This window comes from Raphanus sativus, unplaced genomic scaffold (assembly GCF_000801105.2).
Source record: "Raphanus sativus cultivar WK10039 unplaced genomic scaffold, ASM80110v3 Scaffold0278, whole genome shotgun sequence".
Lineage (NCBI taxonomy): Eukaryota > Viridiplantae > Streptophyta > Magnoliopsida > Brassicales > Brassicaceae > Raphanus > Raphanus sativus.
Window position 1 is genome coordinate 4,113 of NW_026615598.1, and position 20,931 is coordinate 25,043.

The following is a 20,931-nucleotide window of genomic DNA, read 5'->3' on the forward strand; positions in this document are numbered from 1 at the left end:
TCCAACATTTTCTTTGTGGTGCAAATTATTGAGAAGATGAATCTACTTTTATAATCCTTCATGAATGTTAATTATTTCCCCTTTTGACATTATACTTAAAATTTTGTAAAATATATAAGGAGATTGAAACAAAAGCCAAGTAGTTTTACATGACCCTTCCAAAGGAGTGAGAAGTCAAATCATTCGGTTCAAGTTTGCTTTGGAAGAATCTTGAAGTGTTCATTCACTCATTCCAACCTAGAAAAATGTATGGTCTTTGGGCTCAGCAAAAAGAAGAAGAAGATTGAAACTGAAGCCAAAACGCATAAGAATGTTGTTGATATGTAGCTCGATTTGTCCCATCATCCAGTATTTCTCCACTTTCTTGAAAGACCAGAATTTTAAGTCTTACAAATTCCGCTGAATTGTTACAGCCAAATGAATATGATTCTGATTCTTAATCACTTGTGAAACATTCAACAATATATCTCGGGGGTGAATGCACCGATTACAAAAAGGCCACCAAGTATTTTTATTATTATATGCGTAAGGCACAGATTATAAATTTAATTAGGGAATATATATTTCAAAGATGCATGCATGATGTAATAAGGAAGAGGATCATTTTTTTGGTTGTAAAGGAAGAGGATCATTGATAATATGTGACGAGAAAATAAGGTGATTGGTTACAAAGCATCTCGTTGCTTACCTCATATTGCTCACCCTAATTCGGCATTTTGGCCACCTCTTCTTATTTTCAGTACTCGGTACATAGACTACTTCAAAATGTGACGAGTATACATCTAATTAAGAACATGCAAATTTCTAAAAACTTGTTTCTTATTAGCCTCGAGTTAGCATTGTTGTGCGAAACTGTAAGTGGGCAATGCATGATTGATTATTTATTAGTTAGTACATGTACATGTTAAAAAAAACTTGATTATTTTCTAACATTTTTATACGAAAACTTTATTAAAAACATACATTCGAAACGTGGGGGTCATGAATGTTCTGGCAGTAAAGAAAGACGTGATTGAAAGGGGAAAAAGGTAGAAAAAGTAATAAAATAGGGAAAAGAAAGACAAAGATGTAGTCATTATTAGAGGAGGGTGTTGTATTAAAGTAAGAAAATACAAAAGGAGGGCCAAAATAATGACAAAGAAAATAGACTGACAAAGAAAAGAAATAAATCAAACGTATAGGGACTTGTCATAAATTGTGTAAAATCACCAAATAAATAGCACCTCATTAGGAAACTGTGGATTATCCCTATATTAAGGCTTTTATCTTGACTTGTTGCTCGTTTCTCTTGTTACCACACTATGATCTCATGTTATTGCGTTTTGACATTTTTATATAATAATTTCTATAAATGTGAATCATTAAATATATTACTATATTAAATTTCAAATTTAGGTGGAAGAAAGATAGGTGGTAAAATATATCAAATATATATTTTACCACAATATATTAAAGATAGATAGGTGGTAAAATATATTAAATTTAATATAGTGACACAATATATCACTATATTAAATTTCACTATATTAAATTTCAAATTTATATTAAATATATAGCTATATATCACTATATTAAATTTCAAATTTAGGTGGTAAAAGCATTGTTTCCATTAAATGGAAGAAAGATATGAAAAAGACAAAAACATTAAAAAAATAAAGGGGGAAGCGAATTTCAGAATTACAAAATCAGTCCTATAGCCTGTCACTGGTAAGTACAATATTACATCAATTATGTTTTCTTCTTTTTCATTTTACAGTAAGTGCAGTTTTGTAACTTTGAACAACAAAAAATGTATATCGAAATCTATAATAGGGCAAATCTCTGAGATATATACACATGAGTAGACTCCAATAGTTTTTAGTGTATTAGTTTTTTTTATTTTACATTAAAAACTAGTTATTTCACTCAAAATCTAAAATCCATCTTAAAAATATTATAATAAATAAAATATTTAATATAAAAGGTAAAAATAATAATCAAAAACTCAATTTTAGTTCGAAAAAATAATCAAAAACTAAATTTAATACAAGAAAGTAGTCCTATTGTTTTTTAATTTAAAAAACAGGAAATTAGCAATATAGAAAAGGAGACAACTAGGAAAAGAGAGTGTGGAGTAGACCAGCATCCTCCACCATCCCGGGTCCGACAGTCCGTATCAGCTTCCCCTGATTCTCTGTCTCTCTCTCTCTCCTCCATTTAAACCTCTCAGCTTGTTGTTTCCCTTCTTCTCCTCTCCTGTGGTGAGAGAGAGAGAGACTATTTGAAAAGAAGGGTGAAAGAAAGAAGCACTTCTTTGATAGACCCGAGACTTCTTCTTTTGTTTGCTTTTGCCTTTCTCTTCTTTTCTTATGTGTGTTCTGTGGTCACAAACCCAACTTAAAAAGAAAAAGAAGTATTTGCTCTTTCCTTTCTCTTTAGCTAAACCTTCCATGGTGGTAGTGGTAACTAAGAAGACAACGATGTTGAACTTGAATCAACTTCATCTCCTCTACTTGTTCTTCCTCTGTTTCTCAACTCCTACGCTCTCTTCCGAGCCAAGAAACCCTGAAGGTAAAAAAACGTTACAACACTAAAAGACCGTTTCTTTTTGTTCCTATTTGTTTAAAGATTTTAACTTTTGCTTTTTTTTTTGGTGTAAAAATGGTAACAGTGGATGCGTTAATAAATATAAAAAACTCTCTGCATGATCCTCATGGAGCTTTGAACAACTGGGACGAGTTCTCTGTTGATCCTTGTAGCTGGGCTATGATCACTTGCTCCTCCGACAACCTCGTCACTGGCCTGTGAGTTTAGTTTTTGTGTTCTTCTCTATAGAGTTCACTAACGTCAACAAGTCTCAATCTTTCTCTCTCCAGAGGAGCTCCAAGCCAATCTCTCTCGGGAACTCTATCTGAGTCCATCGGAAACCTCACTAATCTCCAACAAGTGTATGTTTTCGACAACCTCGGATCCTCCACCCTTTCTTGTTTTGTCTTTTTTTTTGTTTGTATCTCTCTCTAACCTCAGCTTCCTATTTTTGTTTGTGAAGGTCATTGCAGAACAACAACATCTCCGGCAAGATCCCACCGGAGCTCAGTTTACTTCCAAAGTTACAAACTTTGGATCTCTCCAACAACAGATTCTCCGGCGAAATCCCCGTTTCAGTAGAGCAGCTAACCAACCTTCAATACCTGTGAGCTTTCTTCTTTAAATCTCTGTTCACCATCTAATGATTTGATCATCATCAGTTTCATAGTAAACTCATCTTTACCTCGTACGAATTGGTTTTGTTTTTTTCTATTCAATTAGGAGATTGAACAACAACTCATTGTCTGGGCCCTTCCCTGCTTCTTTGTCTCAAATCCCTCATCTCACCTTCTTGTAAGAATACATAAAGATTTGTCTTTTCTTCCTCTTCCTGTTACATTTTCTTTTAAAGATTTTGTCTTTTTGTGTTTGAGTTTTGTCTTTTTTTTTGGAATTTAGGGACTTGTCTTACAACAACCTCAGTGGCCCTGTTCCTAAGTTCCCAGCCAGGACTTTCAAGTAATAATACAACACTTGCTTTGTGTGTTTTAAGATTTAAAAATATAATAATCAGGACTAAGTGTTGTTTGATTCTGCTTTGTTGTTGTTGAGTGTAGTGTTGCTGGGAATCCTTTGATATGTAGAAGCAGCCCACCTGAGATTTGTTCTGGATCAATCACTCCAAGTCCTCTTTCTGTTTCTCTAAGCTCCTCATCAGGTAAGAATCCTCCTTCTTGGCATCAGTTGTTATTTGATCCTTTCATTAATCATTTTTTATTTATTTATTTGAATGTGTGTTTGTGTAGGAGGCAGGTCTAATAGATTTGCTATAGCGCTCGGTGTAAGCCTTGGCTTTGTTGTTTTACTAATCCTTGCCCTCGGGTTCCTCTGTTGGTACCGAAAGAAACAAAGAAGGCTACTGATCCTTAACCTAAACGGTTCGTTGAATTGAGGCTTTGTTCTTTATACTACTTTGGTTCATGAAGATTGTTTTAAGTTTTTTCTTTTTAGCAGACAAGCAAGAGGAAGGGCTACAAGGACTGGGGAACCTAAGGAGCTTCACGTTCAGAGAACTCCATGTGTCTACAGATGGTTTCAGTTCCAAGAGCATCCTCGGCGCTGGAGGGTTTGGTAATGTCTACAGAGGAAAGCTAGGAGACGGGACTGTTGTTGCGGTGAAACGGTTGAAGGATGTTAATGGAACTACCGGGGATTCACAGTTTCGAACCGAGCTGGAGATGATCAGCTTAGCTGTTCACAGGAATCTGCTTAGGTTGATCGGTTATTGCAAAACATCTAGTGAAAGGCTTCTTGTTTACCCTTACATGCCTAATGGCAGCGTCGCCTTGAAGCTTAAATGTCAGTACAACATCAGCTCTTAAGTCTCGTTTTTCAGCTGACTAAAGCTCTTAAACCAACTTTGTTTTTTTACCTGTTGTAGCTAAACCAGCACTGGACTGGAACATGAGGAAGAGGATTGCTATTGGAGCAGCGAGGGGTTTGTTGTATCTACACGAGCAGTGTGATCCAAAGATCATTCACAGAGATGTCAAAGCTGCTAACATTCTCTTAGACGAGTGCTTTGAAGCCGTTGTTGGTGACTTTGGGCTTGCGAAGCTCCTTAACCACGAGGATTCTCATGTCACTACCGCGGTCCGTGGCACGGTTGGACACATTGCGCCTGAGTATCTCTCCACCGGTCAGTCTTCTGAGAAAACCGATGTGTTTGGGTTTGGTATACTTTTGCTTGAGCTCATAACCGGATTAAGAGCTCTCGAGTTTGGTAAAACCGCTAGCCAGAAAGGAGCTATGCTTGAATGGGTAAGGGATGAGAACACTCATCAAGAATCACATTTTTCTTGATTACTTATCAAACTGTAACTTTGTGTTTAGGCGAGGAAGTTGCATGAGGAGATGAAAGTAGAGGAGCTGGTGGACAGAGAGTTAGGGACAAACTACGATAAGATTGAGGTCGGAGAGATGTTACAAGTGGCGTTGCTATGCACGCAGTATCTTCCAGCTCACCGTCCTAAAATGTCTGAAGTGGTTTTGATGCTGGAAGGTGATGGCTTAGCAGAGAGATGGGCTGCTTCGCATAACCATTCACATTTCTACCATGCCAACATCTCTTTCAAGACAAACTCATCTCTGTCTACTACCTCAGCCTCAAGGCTTGAAGGACATTGCAATGATCCAACTTATCAAATGTTTGGCTCTTCGACTGCTTTCGATGATGATGATGATCAACAGCCGTTAGATTTGTTAGCCATGGAATTATCCGGTCCAAGATAACACAACACAAACCTATAATGAAGAAGCTCTACAGTTTTTTTTATAATATAGACATGTATATGTTTGGTGAATGATTGCAAAATTTTCTCTAATAGTTTGAGATTATGTTGTTTGTGATGTTGATGTGTATATACACTCTTTTTGGTATGTATTTTTCTTCTTGTTGTTTATGGTGGCAAAGCCAGAAACTATATGAGAGTGATGTTGTTTTTGACTCTTCTTTTGATCATGTTGTCTCTCATTTGCATCAATACTTTAGCTTATGTTGTTATCATACTTTAGCTTGTGGTGGTGGTCCTCTTCTAGTAACGCCTTGAAACTTTTGTCTAACTTTGACCATCATGTGTCACTTTCAGTTTCTTATCACAAACCAACAATATCACTGAGTCAACATTTTCACCTCACTCAAACAATAAAAACAGTTAAAAAAGAAGAATAAAGCGACATCGTTTTGGGAGGTAAGGACAAGGACAGTTAAAAGAAGAAGTAACGACATCGTTTTGAAAGGTAAGGACAAGAGGTGGAAGACGAAAACAGAGCTTATATAAAGTAAACGAAAGAGAGAGACTTTTAACGATTTGGCGACATGGCGAATCAGTCGTCTCCATCTTCTATCTACTGTGCATCTTTCAATCAAGATAACAGGTGAGATTGGCATCGAAATTCGATTCCTTTAGTGGATTTTCCAGGAAAAATTGCTGCCTTTTTCGTTGGTTTCTGGCTTGGTCTTCTCTGAAAACGTAACTCAAAAGCTTCCCTTTTGTTGTTGGTTGGTTGCTCGGTCATTTGTTTGCAGTGGGTTTGCGATAAGTTCGAGAGATTCCTTCAAAATATTCGATTCAACTACAGGCAGACTCTGTTATGAACGAGGCAAGTTTTATCAATCAAAAGACTAAAACTTTATGTTGGCTATGTTCTTTGTATTGAATCTCAGAGCGATTAGGATATTGAAAGTATGATCTGATATTGAAGATAAACATCCTTGTAATGCAGACACTAAGCCCTGTCAAAAATTAGTGTAATTTGAATAGGATCTTGTGATATATGTATTGAAGTTTGATTTGTTTGATGTTTTGGTATATTAGCTGCTGGAGCTTTTGTTATTGTTGAGATGTTGTATAGCTCTGATCTACTTGCACTTGTTGGAGCTGGTGAGCAGGTTTGTGCTTTTTTGAACCTTTTGATCAAGTTGTCTCTCATTTGTATGATTTGGGCAAATTTCATATACAGGCTTCTCTATCTCCAAGGCGACTCTGCTTATTCAATACCACAAGGGGTTCTCCTCTTAAAGAACTGAATTTTTTGACTTCTATACTTGCTGTCCGTATGAACAAGAAACGGTTAGTTTCCAAAAACTTTGCTAATTACACATCAAAAGGTTGTTTTGGTTTGTCTTTTAAGTGTGAATCCATGATCTTATCAGGCTTGTTGTTGTGCTGGTGGAGAAAACATTCGTTTACGACTTGAATACGCTTGTTATGCTTGATACTATCGACACCGTGCCAAATCCAAAAGGTAGAGCTCATCAGGAAGTGAAGTTTCCTTCTATCAACTTTTGTAGTAGCGGTTTGGTTAGTTGTGAACAAGAGTATCTTTGAGCAGGTCTCTGTGCGTTCTCTCCAAGTCTTGAAGGCTGCTTCTTAGCTGTTCCGGCTAGTACAACCAAAGGAGCTGTTTTGGTGTATAACGTCATTGATTTGCAGTCTCACAGTGAGGTTTACTTGAATTTTTTTTCTGATCAAACTATTTGGGGTTCTTGAGTTGCATACTACTAACAAACTTTGATTGTTGAACTCAATTACAGATTGATGCACATCGTTCTCCATTGGCTGCAATCGCACTCTCTTCAAATGGAATGTATATTGCTACAGCATCTGAGCAAGGAACTCTGATCCGAGTCCATCTTGTTTCTGAATCAACTAAGGTGAATGAATAGTTTCTCTTTGGATACACAATACATCTTGTCCTTAGTTTCTTTCTTGTGTTTGCAGTCATATAGTTTCAGGAGAGGAACATACCCATCAACAATATACTCACTCTCTTTTGGACCATCCACACAGCTACCGGATATATTGATTGCGACGAGTTCTTCAGGCTCCATCCATGCCTTCTCTTTAATGTTGGCCATAAACCAAAGGTGAGGATTAAGAACCACCACTCTTTACTTCCCTTACACTGTGTCAGACTCTTCTTCTTCATGTTTTCTTTGTTGCAGAAGCAAAAGGTCTACTAGCTTTCTTGGATCAGTTCTTCCAGACAGCGTGAGTGATGCACTAGACCCAGCGCATCACCACGTGCTTCAAAATGCAGTTCCTTCCGGAATTAGAAGGTGAGAATGCTTTTTCTTCTGGACGCTTGCTAAATGACCTATTAGGCTATGTATAACTCAAAAGAGGTTTATTGTCTGTTGCTTTCTTGTGTGTTAACAGTTATGCAGTGGTTAGGAAGATAGAGAAACTTGAAGGAACATCATCTCCATCTCAGTTTACATCTATTAGGTAAAAGATATTTAGGATATCTCCATTTTGAATTCTGCGGTTGTTTTTACCGCAGAAAAAAGGCTTTTGGTCTGATCTTTTCATGTTTCTTCTCATTTTCAGGGCGACTGTATCAGTGATTACATATAGTGGGTATTTCCAGGAGTATACGTTGAGTATCAATAGCAAGAATGAATCGTTATGGACACTGGAACGTGAGTTCAACCTCTACCCCGTAATCAGCAGTTGATATTAATATACTAACCCAATACCATAAATACCAAAGTACATGGAAGCTTCTTCTTTGTGTATATAACATCAAAGATTGTTTTGTTTGTTGTCTCATGTCCTTTGGCTATTGTCAAATACTCTGTGTTCTCAAATAGTCACTTGTGTTCAAGGAAAGGAAATACAAAATGGTGTCTCTCGAGTTCCAAGCTCTTTTTCATCATTTCTGTACTGACTCCTTAGCTGCTTACTTACAGTCAAGGAGCTATGAAGAAGTTGTTTCATCTAAACAAATCATCCATGAACTCAAATAGTGTAAAGACAGCTATATGATCTTAGGGAGTTTACTCAGGATAACTAAAAACCTTCAATCTTAACATCAACAACATCCATTAAATTCAAACAGTGTAAAGACAGGCTACATCGGTACAACAAAATGATTTTGCAAAGACAAGAGTGAGTGTTGTTGCCCGTTGATTTGCATTTTGTATGTTTTGAGGACAGATTTTCCCACAGTTAAGTTGTTGCTAAAAGATGATGAAAACACAATTCATCGTGATCTTGTCCTGACGGCTTGCCCTCTAGAAGCTTTTCTCTCCATCTTCTCCCTCTTTTTGCGAGTTTTCTCATCCTCTACACCTCCCTAAAGTTCAGTCACAGAGACAAACCACAGTCCATTGTATTAATAAAGCCCCAAAGTGTTCCCCTTGTTCAAAAAGCACTTTGAGAGTACTCAAAACTAACTGAATTACCTCTGAACCTTGTGACATGAATCCTTTAATAAACCCAGAAGCTTTGTACGCTCCAAATGCAGGAATCTAAAAAAAAAAAGAAGAAGATCACATCATTGCTTTCCAACAGAAGCTGCAAAATCTATAGTTTGTCTAAGTAGTAAGTATTCAGATTTTACAAAAAAAAATTCAGATGAGCGTACCACTAGATAGGTGTACCAAAACTTTCCAGAGATGATAGATGCAAGCTGCACAAAGCAAGTGATGTAGAGCACATCGTGCAAGTATCTGCAAGGACCAGAGATCATTAGTTAGGCTTGTAATAACCACCATAAAGATGATCATTACGTAGCAATTTTCGATCAAACAGCATACTTTTCTAAAAAATGGTGGCTGACACACATCACATTTCAAACACTCCTCTTTACACTTACTCCTGACTAAAGAACAGACCAATCAACGGACAAAAGCTATTGGCTTTCGAGAAAGAAACTAATCACAACACTGAGACAAAAAAAGGCAGACACTTTTCTGTAAGAGAACAAAAAACGTACCCACAAATACCACCAGTGCTCATGTCAAACCCACCATCAATAAGCTCACCATCGTCGCTAACACTAGGCTTCGCCATCCCATCGAGAAACTTATAAGGAACACCGTAACCTATCGACGTCACCACAAGACCAATCCAATGCTTCCATGTAAAGCTCGAATGAAAAATTAGCATCCTCACTATCACGTACACAACCTGTGTGATGATACCAACACACATATATCGCATAAACCAATCAGATCCCGACATAAAAATCGAAACTTTACGAAGAAACGTATCTAATTACATCGAAAGTTTACAGATTTAAGTTCTCAATTAGGTGAGAAAATCAGGAGAAAGAGGGGGGAGTTACGTTGCAAGCGATGATGATACGACGGAGCTTGGCCATGTGCCGAGCGTTCTCATCCTTCCGCTTCTTTGCTCCTTGATTCGCCATTAAACAATCAGCTATACGGACAAGTCAATGCGATCGAAGAAGACGATAGTTGTTTAGCTCTCCGATGAGTTATTATCAAATTTAATGGGCCAAGGCCCAGTATTATATTAAGGCCCGTGTTTGATCCAGAAAAGAAGCACCTTGGGGTTAGGTGAGAAAGAGACATGTTTAGAAACATGTAAGAGCTGACGTGTACACGTGGGAGCATGCGTAATGCAACCAGTCACCGTTAAGGTCCATGGATCATGATTATGATTCATCTAATAACCAAGCAGGGTTAAAAAGGAAAAACAATGTTTTATCTCTTGTTTTTTTCTAAGGATTTAAGACTGTTCAAAACTATACTATTATTCAAACTCCTGTATAGTATTAAAATACTACAATTTAAGAGAATTTATTGGCGGGACCAAACTCTTTCAGGATGGGCGTTGAAATTTTCTTTATTTATCAAATTAAGAGAGGGACCAAGAAGGATTCAGGTCAGTATATTCCACGTGGAAGATGCTTAGCGTTTGAATGGGCATTTGCCACTAGCTTAGGCCCCACCGTTATGGCAGACGCAAACGCAACATCGAGAAGCTTCATTTTGAATAAGTGTACACCCAAGATTATAATATTTCCTTGTTTTAATTAAGTAATTTTATTAATAGAAAAAAATCATTTGACTTGTGTAGGTTAAGTTTAGTAAGTTTATTAAAATGGAAAATGATATATCAAGAACATTACTTGAGAATTTCAAAGTCAATCCTGCTAAATAAGTAAATAAATATATAATTTTATATTCTCATGATCTGGAAAACAACTGTGCATATAAGTTTAACATTAACAAATTAATAATTAGCGTTGTATAGTTCCAGTTAATCAATAAAAAAAAAGATATACACACGTGTCTCAACCGCTAAAATAAGGAGGTATATCCTAATTTAATCACGTCTCTATCTCACAAGTCTTAACTGTTAATCTCCTTCCTTTTTGACATACAAAGTGTTAATCATCTTCTTCGCTGTTTTGATAATATCTCCGTTTTTCTTGGGTCTCTCTCTCTCTGTCTCAAACACTTATCCAGATATATACCATCCCATAACATAATAAAACTCTTCACAACCTTTTCATCTCTCACGTTTTCCTCTTGTATCCAATTCTCGCACGGATCAGATTCTTCTTCATAACTTAATTTCAAAGATTTTGTTTTTCTTCTTGGGTTTTGTTTTGACTCTGTAACTGAATCCACAAAATTTTCCCTATTTCCCGGGAAGCAAGAGTTATAGCTGTTCTTTAGTTCAAGCCAAGGTGAGTCCTATTCCTTCATCAATTATTGCTCTGTTTCTGTAACATCTTTTGTTGTTATTGAGCGTTACGTCATCTGTAATGAGGCTTTTTATATTAATATATATAAAGAATTAGCTTCCAACTTTTTTTTGTCCTCTCTTTTTGAGTTTGTGGTGGTTCCTACTTTGATTCTTCTTCTTTCATTGGGAACATACAATAAAATAACTTCATTGTTCTTCTTCTGGTTTCTGTAGGCATAATTCAGTTTGCATTGATCAGAATATGAGACCGATCGTTAGATCATCTTCGTCCCTCAGTAGAGTTAGATGGGCTCTGAGGAATCAAGAACGCAACTCCTCAACTTTCTGCTCCAAAAGCCGCAATATTTTGATCGGTGTCAATAAAAACGAAGCTCTGGTGAACACAAGCACTTGTAACTCAACTCTGTTTTCGAGGTTGAGTTTCTCCAGAGGTTTATCAGCAGAGGCAGTTGAAGCAGCTGATGCTGTTAGGCTCACTGTCTCATCCTCAGGTTTGCTTCTTTTGTATTTAAATTGGATTAGTTTCTAAGTTTTTGTTTTGTTTTGTTTTGTTTGAGTTTAGTATGATGAATGATCATTGGTAATATGTAAAATAGCAGATGTGAATAGAACAGGACCACTTGTTGAGTATGAGAGAAGAATCAGTGATGGGGAGCTCATGACTGGTGATGTCTGCCAAGTTAGTAAAAATCTTAATCAATGAAATTAAGCCTGGCTCATGTTACTTGCTGCGGCTGAAGTTTTTGTTGAAATGTTGCAGCTTGGTGCATTGAAAGAGCTTCAGAGACTACATGATGAGCTTGTGGAATCAGTAGATACATGTCGTCTAGATCGTTACAACACTTCTGATAAATCATCAAGGTTGATGCTTCTCTTCTTTTGAGTCTTTTATTCCTTTGTTAGGATTGAGAGCTTAATTAAACTGCCTTTTTGTCTGTGGAACAGAAGCCGTTGGTTCTGGTCTAGGATCATGCCACAGTCTTCTGTCTCACCCGTTAAAGGATTGTACCTCTATGGAGGTGTAGGCACAGGAAAAACCATGTTGATGGACTTATTCTTTGATCAACTGTAAGTTCTGTATGTTCACATCCTTTTTTATCTTTCTTGATCTCATTCATGTTCTGTCCTTTGTGTGTCATTAGGCCTTGCACTTGGAAGAAGCAGAGGATACATTTCCATGATTTCATGTTGACTGTTCATAGTCGATTACAAGTACGGATTGTCTCTTGATTTCAATAGAAAGCTTTTAGCCTCTTGAGATACCTGTTTGATTTTGCGTCAACGTGTTTGCAGAAGCACAAGGGTTTATCAGACCCACTTGAAGTTGTTGCACAAGAGATAGCTCATGATGCAATCTTACTATGTCTAGATGAGTTCATGGTATCTTCTTTCTTTTGCATATATATATCATCTTTGGATCAACAACCCATCTTGAGCTTTTTCATTGACAGCTTTCTGTTTATGTTACTACAGGTAACTGATGTTGCAGATGCTCTGATACTTAACCGACTCTTTGGACATCTCTTCAGCAATGGCATAGTAAGTGTGATCCCTGTTTCCTTTACACTGCTACAATACAATCATCTATGCTCATTTGGTTTAAACTGGCTTTTGTCCATGATTTCCAAAAACTTATATAGATTCTTGTTGCAACATCGAATCGGAATCCTGATAAACTCTATGAAGGAGGACTCCAAAGAGATCTCTTCCTACCTTTCATCGCCTCACTAAAGGTATCGCCATTACTTCCATTAATCAGATTCTAGTCTTCTTCTTTTTTATCCTCCCTGACTGTCATAGAAACTTCATCTTTGCTTTGCAGGAAAGGAATGTGGTTCATGAGATTGGCTCAGCCGTTGATTACCGGAAACTAACTTCGGTATAACTCCAAAAAACTCCCTAAGGTCACTTGGCTTCAGACCAAACTAGAGTTTAGTAACCAGCATATGCTTGTTGGACTTGTGCAGGCTGAGCAAGGATTCTATTTCATCGGTACAGATCTTTCCACCCTTTTGAAACAGAAGTACCAAGAACTGCTTGGAGGCAATCTTGTTGCTCGTCCACAGGTAGTAGAAGTGGTCATGGGAAGAAAACTACAGGTATAATCAATACAAGCATCTGTGTTCAGTTATGTTGTGTCTGTATAAGTTCATCATCAGACTAGTTCTCTGCTTCATGGAACAGGTTCCACTAGGTGCTAACGGATGCGCATACTTCCCTTTTGAAGAGTTATGCGACCGACCTCTTGGAGCTGCTGATTACTTCGGACTGTTCAGTATGTTACTCTCTACTTTGTCTCTTTCATCAGCAGTTCAGCCAACTCTTGTCTCAATTTCTTTGTTTTTGTCCTGATGTTGCAGAGAAGTTTCATACTCTTGCATTGGAAGGAGTACCTGTCTTTGGGCTTCATAACCGGACTGCTGCTTATAGATTCGTCACGCTAGTCGATGTATGCAGTTTCCTGTCTCCTTACTTATTTAATACTTGTAAGATAGGCATAACCAACCTTTAATCAAAATGAGTTACAGGTGATGTATGAGAACAGAGCAAGGTTGCTGTGTACAGCTGAAGCAACTCCTCAAGAACTCTTGGAAAAGATTGTAACAATCTCCGACGCGAAGTCAATGTCTCCAAGAACATCGTCGAGGTCAAGAAAGAACGATGTTTCCGAGCTCTGCGTGGACAACGAGTTAGGTTTTGCCAAAGATAGAACCATCAGCAGGTAATGTAACCGAAAGATAGTCTAGGACCATCAGTATAACCTAAAAGCTTTCTTGCTCATCAAGTGAATATGTTTATTTCGCGCAGATTAACAGAAATGAACAGCAAAGAGTACTTGGAGCAGCATGCCATAACACATAATCTGCAACACACATAACACACATACAAGTTCCTGTGTTTTTCTTCTTCTTCAAGGGATTCAAGTGTAACTTTGGTTGTATTTTCTGTGTATCATTTGAGAACCATAGAAAAAATATAATACCATCCATTGTTGTAACATTGAATTTTGAATTTATACTAAAATCCAAAAAATATTGCACATCATTTTAGTAACAATGCATCATCAAGAACATAACACATTGCGATACTTAACCAGATTGTTGTTCGGTAATCAAGTGGTGAAAGCAAAACATTAAAGACCCCAGTGATACAATGACTAGTTTTGGAAAGAAAGAGAGTAGGAGCCAGTGTTGGGATCTTTAACAGCCTTGAAGTTGTCCACACTCATTCCAAAGTTACCCAAGATCGAGTTTCCCATCTCCTTCAGCTTAGCTAAACACACAAATACATTTATTCAGGGATATGTGACTGCAAAGAACACCATTTGATGCTGACTGATTACAAAAGATAAACAAGGTTTTATGATGAGATACTCCCTCAGAACTTACTTATAGCCTCTTCTTTCATCTTCTCTCGCTTCTCTGCAGCCAGAGGTTCAAGGCGTCGAATCCCTTTCCTAGCTTGATCATTTGAAGGATCAAGTTCTAAGATCTTCTTTAAGTCTGCATATGAGAGAAGAGAAAAGACTCAGTGTGAACTCTTCCACTAAACCTATAACAACAACCAAAAAGCTAGCTATCCTGTCCAAGTTTCAGAAACTAAGACATATAAGAAGAAAAAAATAGTCACGAGTCATGAACTCACCTGTGACAGCTTCTTCAAAGTGTTCAAGCTTCTCGTGTGCTTCTGCCCTGCGAACCAATGCCTTAGCGTAAGTAGGATTCAGCTCTAACGCTTTTGTGCATTCCTTGATCGTCTCTTCGTACTTACCCTGAGCAACATTTCAGAGAAATCTTTGAGTACTATTATTGATAACCAAACAAGTGTGTGATGACCACTCGAGCTAAAGGACATACCAGTTTGAGTAAACACACTCCTCTGTTTAAATGGCATATGGCTCTAAGCTCTGTGCAATCCGGAAACTCCTGAACAAGCTCTAACGCAAGCATATACTTAGACAATGCGTCTTCGTAAAGACCATTAACGAACAAACTGTTTCCTTCCACTTTAGCTTCATTAGCTTCCGCCACGGCTTCCTCCTTCCATATAAGAAAAAAAGGAACAAACTTTGAAGCAATCTTTATCTAAAGTTTCAAACTTTATAAACCCATAACTTGAAAAACCCTAAAAGAGATGAATGTAATAAGAACACGTGTCACCTGGTTCGAACCGTTGTCGGTTATTGGTTCTCCTTCTCTCACTGGCTCCATCTGAGCTTCCTCGTGGTTCGTTACGGCGTCGTTTTCGCTGTCGTCTTCCTCACCGCTGACTTCACGTTCGCTGGCTGTTTCGAATCCTTCGGAATCATCATCTCCGGCGTCGGCTTGTTTCGTCTCCGTCGCGGCTGCTTGCGGCGAGGATGAAGACGGTAGGTTTTGTTCGTATTTAGTGAGGATCTCTTCCTCGTTCGCGATCAACACCATCTTTTCAATGTAGGGTTATTCGAGAGAGGTAGAAAGGTTTCAACTTTTGCTGATCGTCGAGCAGAATCGAGAGCACGGAAGACGTAAGGTTCAGGGATGTTCCAACGGCGTCGTTTTATTTCACTTGGTTTAAGGCTTTTATTGGGTCTGTGTTAGACAATCTTGGCCCAATTAGTATTTTATAGTGTCTTTCTATTTTTTGACCAAAAGAAGAAGTATATTTCTACAATTCTATTTTTAGGGGAACTATATAAATTTGATAAAAAGAAAACATGAATAAACAAGAAAATACTATGATTTATATCAGTGTCACGCCTAATAAAACGTTTTTTACGCCTACCTAATAATGCCAAGAACCTAATCTATGATTTCATTTCACCTTTTTTCTTTATGTGAAAGACCTCGAAGTTTTTTAGAAAAAGTTTCACCATTTTGTAATTTTTGATACCTTTTTTCTTTCATAACAAATGATGATTATGTCACAGAATTGTGGTTGTTTATGTAGTAAATAGTAAAATCAGGGTTCGACGATATGGTTGTACACTTGTACATTAGAAAACGTTTGATAAAATTTTAACGGTTTGTGGAATTATCTTGTCATTTGCATTTTAGTCTTTTTCAGATTTTTAGTCTTCGATGTGTTTTAATCAGTGTTTTGAAACAAACATTTTTTCGCACAAAACAACCAATCTAATCCTAGTTCTATTAGTATTGCACATTTGTAGGGAACGTTGCTGTAAAATAAATAAAAAAATTGTAGAAAGCATTGACATTGTGTGCTCCCGGAAAATATATAAAACCTCTACCCATCACTCGTATACTAATATATATATCACATGACAATATGATATTTTATAAATAAATAGTTCACGAGAACACATGCTACCATGAAGTATGAATTGAGAGAAGCTTAATAAACAAACTATAACCCTTTCTTGTATAAGCTCCTCATTTTCAATTTTAATAATTTTAATATTTGTTTAACAACCAGAGCCAGCTTCCACCAGCTTGCTCAATTTATTGTTCCTCAATCTTTCTTCGTAAACTTCGCTTCCTTGCATTACACTCTCATACCTACATGACAATTTATACACATAAAGTATTAGACTAGGTTGCATCGATTGGATTAAGATCTTCGCATGAAAACAGCAAAGTTTATAGAATAGAATATACCTCGGTGGCATAGGTATCAAAGGAGACAAACTCTGGACAAGCTTGAGAGCTTCTTCTTCTGTGTTGACGATTTGGTTGAAGCAGAAATATCGACCACATGCTGAAACATCCTCGAATGCTCTAATATGAACATCCGCTAAGAATTTCGCATCTACATATGCCAACACTCCATTCTCATACATTTGTGCAGCTCCTGTTACCAACACCAAACCATCAAATTCAAACACCGAGTCCATATAATTTATTTAGACGTGCAAGTTGTGTAATAGAAAAGTTTGAAACAAAAATATAGGGAGAGATTTTCCTTATGGAAATCACAATTTCAACCGAAAACAATATATATCTCATTTAGGACCTCTTTCTCAAAACATTTTTACGCTTCTCAACAACAGTGACCTTCCTGCATGCTTTCTAAATCAACCTGTGGTATTCTTTTGAGTTTTAGTAATGTTTTGGTATTTTTAGTAAAGAGAACATATAAAACAATATTGTCGTATATTCTTTAAATGTATGTATACTAGTTGTAATGCAATAACAAAGTGGTGCCCGCACGGAGTTCTGATTTTAAAGGCATTGGCTGATATTCTTTAAATGTATGTATACTAGTTGTGGTCCTTGTGGAGCACTTTTTCTTACAAGTTGGAGACAATCTCTATATATTTCGGTTGTTTAATTCTAAATAGTTTGACCGAGTTATAAATGTACATTAATAAACATCTAGAAGTATATTGAGTGTATCTATATGATTATGTAGTATGTACCTTTGAGGTAGGACATGGTGGGCCTAGGGTTATGTTGTGCAACCGACGGTCCGACGATAAGACCAGGATTGATAGAAACCATGTTGAGCCTACGGTCCATGGCTAGTGCCCAAGCTGCTTTCTCGGACAACATCTTTGCCAATGCGTGCCACAGCTGCATCCAACATACAAGATGTATGCACGTGAGTTTGAGCTTGTGCGTATGAGAAAAAGAAGGTAAACTACTACTAATAGTAACCAAATAAAAAGAGAGTAAACCCCTTAAAGTAACAACAAGAAAGGAAAAAAGGTATGCCCATTAATTTCAACTTTTTTGTTGACTGTCCGATTCGATGTCATACAGCTATAGCACGTTAATATTGTCCCCGAATAATTTGTCGCACAAGTTAGATAAGTTCATTTATGACGATTCATAATGATAACATGTACGCACATATACATACTAGTATATAACATGTCACCCTTTAATACAGTGATGATAGTCATAAAAGACTACTAGATCAACTGTATCTAATTAATCAATAAACACAAATTATGCCCTTTTATTTTTCCAAAGGCAACTATACAGGAATCATTGTACATTGCATTTATGAATTATGAGTCATAGAATTGAATATATTCAATTAATCTGCAACCTTACGAATTTTCTATGTCGCACAAATGATTCGAGATAATGTGACAATACATTTGATGAAACCCCAACTTTGACTATTAAGAAGATACCTATCCTTTTTTCTATCCAAAATTATAAATTAAATTAATACTTTAACATATCCAAGTTATCTGCAAATATACTAATTATGTACATAGTATTTCAAAATTCAAACATATAAAACTGACAAATAAAAAATACTGAAATAATGTGAGCTACATTAAATGAAATGTCAGGGAAAATATTTTAGCTATTCTAATCCGGCAAATAAACTTTGAATTGTGGTCCAGTTTATACACCAAGATTTTCACATAAACAAATAGCGATTAATGCCTAAAAATCGTATTAACAAAAGAGAGTGAAGAATAATAACAAACCTTCTTGCTGCGACAGAAGTCTTGATCACTCCAACACTTCTCATCAACATCCTTCTGAGTTCCAATGTTGTCTCTCCAAATAGAAGCTGTTAAAGAAGAAGAGAAGACAATCTTCTCTATGCTCTCTGTTCTTCCACATGCCTCCACCACATTGATAGCTCCTCTCACCTCCAAATCAACCTCCTTCTCCTGTAATAATATTCACACTAAATCTCAAACAAAACTAATAATCTACACAAATACATATATAGATGGTGACTGATGAAGTCACTCACATCGTATCCTTCAGGGCTATCTAAGCAGCAGAAGACAGCGTTACATGTCTTGATAGAGACAAGTATGCTTTGATAGTCCAACACATCAACATCGTACACCACTAATCTCTCCTCCGTTGCTTCCATCTCTCTGATTGTCTCTTCAATTTCACTCTCCCCTAATTACCAAACACAAAAACAATCAAATCAAACAATCAACAAAAGATTCTCTTTGGTTATGCCAAGAAGAGAAAACATACCGTTTCTACGAATAGCTGCGTGAACAGAGTATCCTCTGCTAAGCAACTTCTTGAGAATCCAGAAACCTACATAAGTAGAAGCATCAAGAACGCAGCAGCAAGAGGGAGACTTTTCTTGATCCATTATTTTCTTGTTCTTGTTCTTCTTCTATATTATCTGAAGCGTGTGTGTATTTATGTGTGTGGAAGAAGAGAAGGTTAGAAGTAGGAAGAGAAGAGAAGATAGCAGCATATTAATAGGAGAAAGTTGGGTGAACTATTTTCTGTTGCACGTTCCCAGCTACTCATCTTTTATTTATTGTCTCCTCTCTTATAATAGTACTAAAGTATTTCTTAATCTATCTTATTAAAACAGAAACATTCGGTTGGACCTAACATTTATTTTGTAAGTTTTTAAATTAAATACATCTTTATACTTTATAGTTAAACCTACATTAAATCACTAATGTTCCTTTCTTTATACTACTATCCATGTTTCCAAACAATATACTTATTTCTTTATACTACTATCAATGTTTCCAAACAATATATTTTTATACTACTATCTATGTTTCCAAACAATACAATAATTAATCTTAGTTATTTTATATATATCATTTTCTTTTTAAAATTTTGTAGAAACGTTATAATTTCATAAATTGCAAAATATTGAACTTTAAAATTTGGATTATATGATTACAAATTATGAAACTATTACAATTTAAATCCAATTAGATTACATATCGGTATCCATCAGTTCAATCGGTTAATCTCGGGTTTTAGTGATTTTTTTTTAATATGAATATTTTAAAAACCTAAATTGAATTGTCAGATCTCCGGATTAACCGGTATAATCACAATCGGGTTGAATTTAAAAACACTGATTTAAATGCAAAAAATATTTTAAATACATACTCTTTAAAAATTACCAAAATATTTGTTAAGTTATTAGTGAATTTTTTCATCGTAAAATATTCCGCGCTTCCAAAGCGCGGATCAAAATCTAGTTAATAGTTTAAAACCCTGTAACCATCTTAATTAATATTTTGGTTATCCAATATCCACAAGGCAAGCCCCTAATGGGTTTTGTGTACGCGTTGATAATTTTTGGCAACGTGTCTTCTTTCACAAATACTTGAAAATTAGTTCCAGCTAATAATATTGAATACCATAAGCTTTTCTTATCGAATAGTACAAATATATACAAATGCAATTAAAGAAATCCAGGTACACAATTTCTTTAAATGCATTTCTGACATGCGTCACGTCTGACAAAAAACACAAATAAAATTATAAATCGTATAAGAATTAATTTGGTAAATAATAATAAATTATGAGATTAATTTATGTTTTAATGATTGTGATTATTAATAGTTTTAGTAATCGGACATTAGTTAACAAAGTGTACATATACACACTATTTTTTAAGAATTGATTAGAGTTAATGGAAATGAAATAATTGAAAAACCAAGATTTCGCGATCGGCTGCCGAACTTATTCTATTTCGATATTATACCTTGAAGAGGATTCGAACCTCCACACTTTTTAGCACGAGATTTTGAATCTCGCGTTAATTACTTATAAGATAAAGATAAGAATACTAAGTAAATAAACATGCTTTAATTGCTATGTGTTTTTGTAAGAAGACCATCGACCTTTTTTACAAAAATGTACCTATATTATTCACAGTTCGTATTTGTCAAACTGTACACTAAAACACATAGATGTCGTATATAACCAAGCTAGTTTATATCATTTCGTTAATTTGGACTTGATACTATTTTTTTATATAAATTATGTGTTTGAAAAGTAGAAATCAATAATCAAAATGTGATGCGTCATATTCCCTTTTTTAAAACTGAAAAATTGTATATTTGCTTTTAAAGAATGGTGATGATAAATAGTCATATTAATAAATTAGTTCATAGTACACTAGACTGATAGTTTTAATAAAACTGCTGAAATCTCCTAATATTACTGCATATATCAGTATATATATATATATATATATATAAATT

At 36.0% G+C, this 20,931-nt stretch overlaps 6 protein-coding genes across 10 annotated transcripts; 3 read left to right on the plus strand and 3 right to left on the minus strand.

Moving 5' to 3' along the window:
- The first annotated feature begins 2,143 nt into the window (after nt 1-2,143).
- LOC108851543 (probable LRR receptor-like serine/threonine-protein kinase At4g30520) lies at nt 2,144-5,515 on the plus strand. Of its 2 annotated transcripts, none has more exons than XM_018624985.2 (11): nt 2,144-2,550; nt 2,651-2,783; nt 2,856-2,927; nt 3,029-3,172; nt 3,289-3,360; nt 3,466-3,525; nt 3,624-3,724; nt 3,813-3,944; nt 4,018-4,365; nt 4,448-4,827; nt 4,900-5,515. In XM_018624985.2, exons 1-11 carry the CDS (start codon nt 2,349-2,351, stop codon nt 5,296-5,298), a joined length of 2,043 nt encoding a protein of 680 aa, XP_018480487.1. In that variant the 5' UTR covers nt 2,144-2,348; the 3' UTR covers nt 5,299-5,515. The 2 variants fall into 2 exon arrangements, with proteins under 2 accessions (XP_018480487.1, XP_018480488.1); XM_018624986.2 differs by having other exon boundaries at nt 2,153-2,550; nt 4,021-4,365.
- A 305-nt stretch (nt 5,516-5,820) lies between these two features.
- On the plus strand, nt 5,821-8,205 carry LOC130501757 (autophagy-related protein 18b). 2 transcript variants are annotated; one of them, XM_056996580.1, is made up of 11 exons: nt 5,821-5,943; nt 6,095-6,168; nt 6,384-6,457; nt 6,529-6,638; nt 6,722-6,813; nt 6,901-7,013; nt 7,103-7,222; nt 7,290-7,435; nt 7,514-7,627; nt 7,728-7,796; nt 7,899-8,205. In XM_056996580.1, exons 1-11 carry the CDS (start codon nt 5,885-5,887, stop codon nt 8,023-8,025), a joined length of 1,098 nt encoding a protein of 365 aa, XP_056852560.1. In that variant the 5' UTR covers nt 5,821-5,884; the 3' UTR covers nt 8,026-8,205. The 2 variants fall into 2 exon arrangements, with proteins under 2 accessions (XP_056852560.1, XP_056852561.1); XM_056996581.1 differs by having other exon boundaries at nt 5,877-5,943; nt 6,384-6,449.
- A 128-nt stretch (nt 8,206-8,333) lies between these two features.
- LOC130501758 (uncharacterized) lies at nt 8,334-9,775 on the minus strand. The gene is made up of 5 exons (XM_056996582.1): nt 9,640-9,775; nt 9,289-9,482; nt 8,938-9,022; nt 8,756-8,821; nt 8,334-8,646 (listed from the first exon to the last, which is right to left on the minus strand). Exons 1-5 carry the CDS (start codon nt 9,721-9,723, stop codon nt 8,554-8,556), a joined length of 522 nt encoding a protein of 173 aa, XP_056852562.1. The 5' UTR covers nt 9,724-9,775; the 3' UTR covers nt 8,334-8,553.
- Nucleotides 9,776-10,705: 930 nt separating this feature from the next.
- LOC108855277 (uncharacterized) lies at nt 10,706-14,078 on the plus strand. 3 transcript variants are annotated; one of them, XM_018629049.2, is made up of 15 exons: nt 10,706-11,013; nt 11,247-11,524; nt 11,630-11,712; nt 11,794-11,894; nt 11,979-12,101; nt 12,176-12,245; nt 12,327-12,413; nt 12,507-12,572; nt 12,674-12,766; nt 12,856-12,912; nt 13,001-13,132; nt 13,218-13,308; nt 13,394-13,482; nt 13,562-13,755; nt 13,842-14,078. In XM_018629049.2, exons 2-15 carry the CDS (start codon nt 11,275-11,277, stop codon nt 13,909-13,911), a joined length of 1,506 nt encoding a protein of 501 aa, XP_018484551.1. In that variant the 5' UTR covers nt 10,706-11,013; nt 11,247-11,274; the 3' UTR covers nt 13,912-14,078. The 3 variants fall into 3 exon arrangements, with proteins under 3 accessions (XP_018484551.1, XP_056852566.1, XP_018484552.1); XM_056996586.1 differs by having other exon boundaries at nt 11,648-11,712; XM_018629050.2 differs by having other exon boundaries at nt 10,707-11,013; nt 11,633-11,712.
- Nucleotides 14,023-15,550, minus strand: LOC130501761 (uncharacterized). The gene is made up of 5 exons (XM_056996587.1): nt 15,194-15,550; nt 14,891-15,073; nt 14,679-14,805; nt 14,423-14,536; nt 14,023-14,306 (listed from the first exon to the last, which is right to left on the minus strand). Exons 1-5 carry the CDS (start codon nt 15,455-15,457, stop codon nt 14,191-14,193), a joined length of 804 nt encoding a protein of 267 aa, XP_056852567.1. The 5' UTR covers nt 15,458-15,550; the 3' UTR covers nt 14,023-14,190.
- Nucleotides 15,551-16,289: 739 nt separating this feature from the next.
- LOC130501759 (cinnamoyl-CoA reductase-like SNL6) lies at nt 16,290-19,142 on the minus strand. The gene is made up of 6 exons (XM_056996583.1): nt 18,935-19,142; nt 18,696-18,853; nt 18,421-18,609; nt 17,392-17,545; nt 16,631-16,823; nt 16,290-16,531 (listed from the first exon to the last, which is right to left on the minus strand). Exons 1-6 carry the CDS (start codon nt 19,056-19,058, stop codon nt 16,438-16,440), a joined length of 912 nt encoding a protein of 303 aa, XP_056852563.1. The 5' UTR covers nt 19,059-19,142; the 3' UTR covers nt 16,290-16,437.
- Between the last annotated feature and the right edge of the window lie 1,789 nt (nt 19,143-20,931).

Coding starts and splice junctions, on each gene's coding strand:
- LOC108851543 (XM_018624985.2), top strand. CDS start 2,349: ATGTGTGTTCTGTGGTCACAAACCCAACTTAAAAAGAAAAAGAAGTAT. Junction 2,784..2,855: donor GACAACCTCGTCACTGGCCT/GTGAGTTTAGTT, acceptor TTCTCTCTCCAG/AGGAGCTCCAAGCCAATCTC. Junction 2,928..3,028: donor CTCACTAATCTCCAACAAGT/GTATGTTTTCGA, acceptor TTGTTTGTGAAG/GTCATTGCAGAACAACAACA.
- LOC130501761 (XM_056996587.1), bottom strand. CDS start 15,457: ATGGTGTTGATCGCGAACGAGGAAGAGATCCTCACTAAATACGAACAA. Junction 15,074..15,193: donor CCGACAACGGTTCGAACCAG/GTGACACGTGTT, acceptor CTTATATGGAAG/GAGGAAGCCGTGGCGGAAGC. Junction 14,806..14,890: donor GAGTGTGTTTACTCAAACTG/GTATGTCCTTTA, acceptor AATGTTGCTCAG/GGTAAGTACGAAGAGACGAT.
- LOC130501758 (XM_056996582.1), bottom strand. CDS start 9,723: ATGGCGAATCAAGGAGCAAAGAAGCGGAAGGATGAGAACGCTCGGCAC. Junction 9,023..9,288: donor AGCACTGGTGGTATTTGTGG/GTACGTTTTTTG, acceptor TGGTCCTTGCAG/ATACTTGCACGATGTGCTCT. Junction 8,822..8,937: donor TTTGGTACACCTATCTAGTG/GTACGCTCATCT, acceptor TTTTTTTTTTAG/ATTCCTGCATTTGGAGCGTA.
- LOC108855277 (XM_018629049.2), top strand. CDS start 11,275: ATGAGACCGATCGTTAGATCATCTTCGTCCCTCAGTAGAGTTAGATGG. Junction 11,713..11,793: donor TGACTGGTGATGTCTGCCAA/GTTAGTAAAAAT, acceptor GAAATGTTGCAG/CTTGGTGCATTGAAAGAGCT. Junction 11,895..11,978: donor ACTTCTGATAAATCATCAAG/GTTGATGCTTCT, acceptor TCTGTGGAACAG/AAGCCGTTGGTTCTGGTCTA.
- LOC130501759 (XM_056996583.1), bottom strand. CDS start 19,058: ATGGATCAAGAAAAGTCTCCCTCTTGCTGCTGCGTTCTTGATGCTTCT. Junction 18,610..18,695: donor ATAGCCCTGAAGGATACGAT/GTGAGTGACTTC, acceptor ATATTATTACAG/GAGAAGGAGGTTGATTTGGA. Junction 17,546..18,420: donor ACTTCTGTCGCAGCAAGAAG/GTTTGTTATTAT, acceptor TGTTGGATGCAG/CTGTGGCACGCATTGGCAAA.
- LOC130501757 (XM_056996580.1), top strand. CDS start 5,885: ATGGCGAATCAGTCGTCTCCATCTTCTATCTACTGTGCATCTTTCAAT. Junction 6,169..6,383: donor CAGACTCTGTTATGAACGAG/GCAAGTTTTATC, acceptor TTGGTATATTAG/CTGCTGGAGCTTTTGTTATT. Junction 7,223..7,289: donor TTGTTTCTGAATCAACTAAG/GTGAATGAATAG, acceptor TTGTGTTTGCAG/TCATATAGTTTCAGGAGAGG.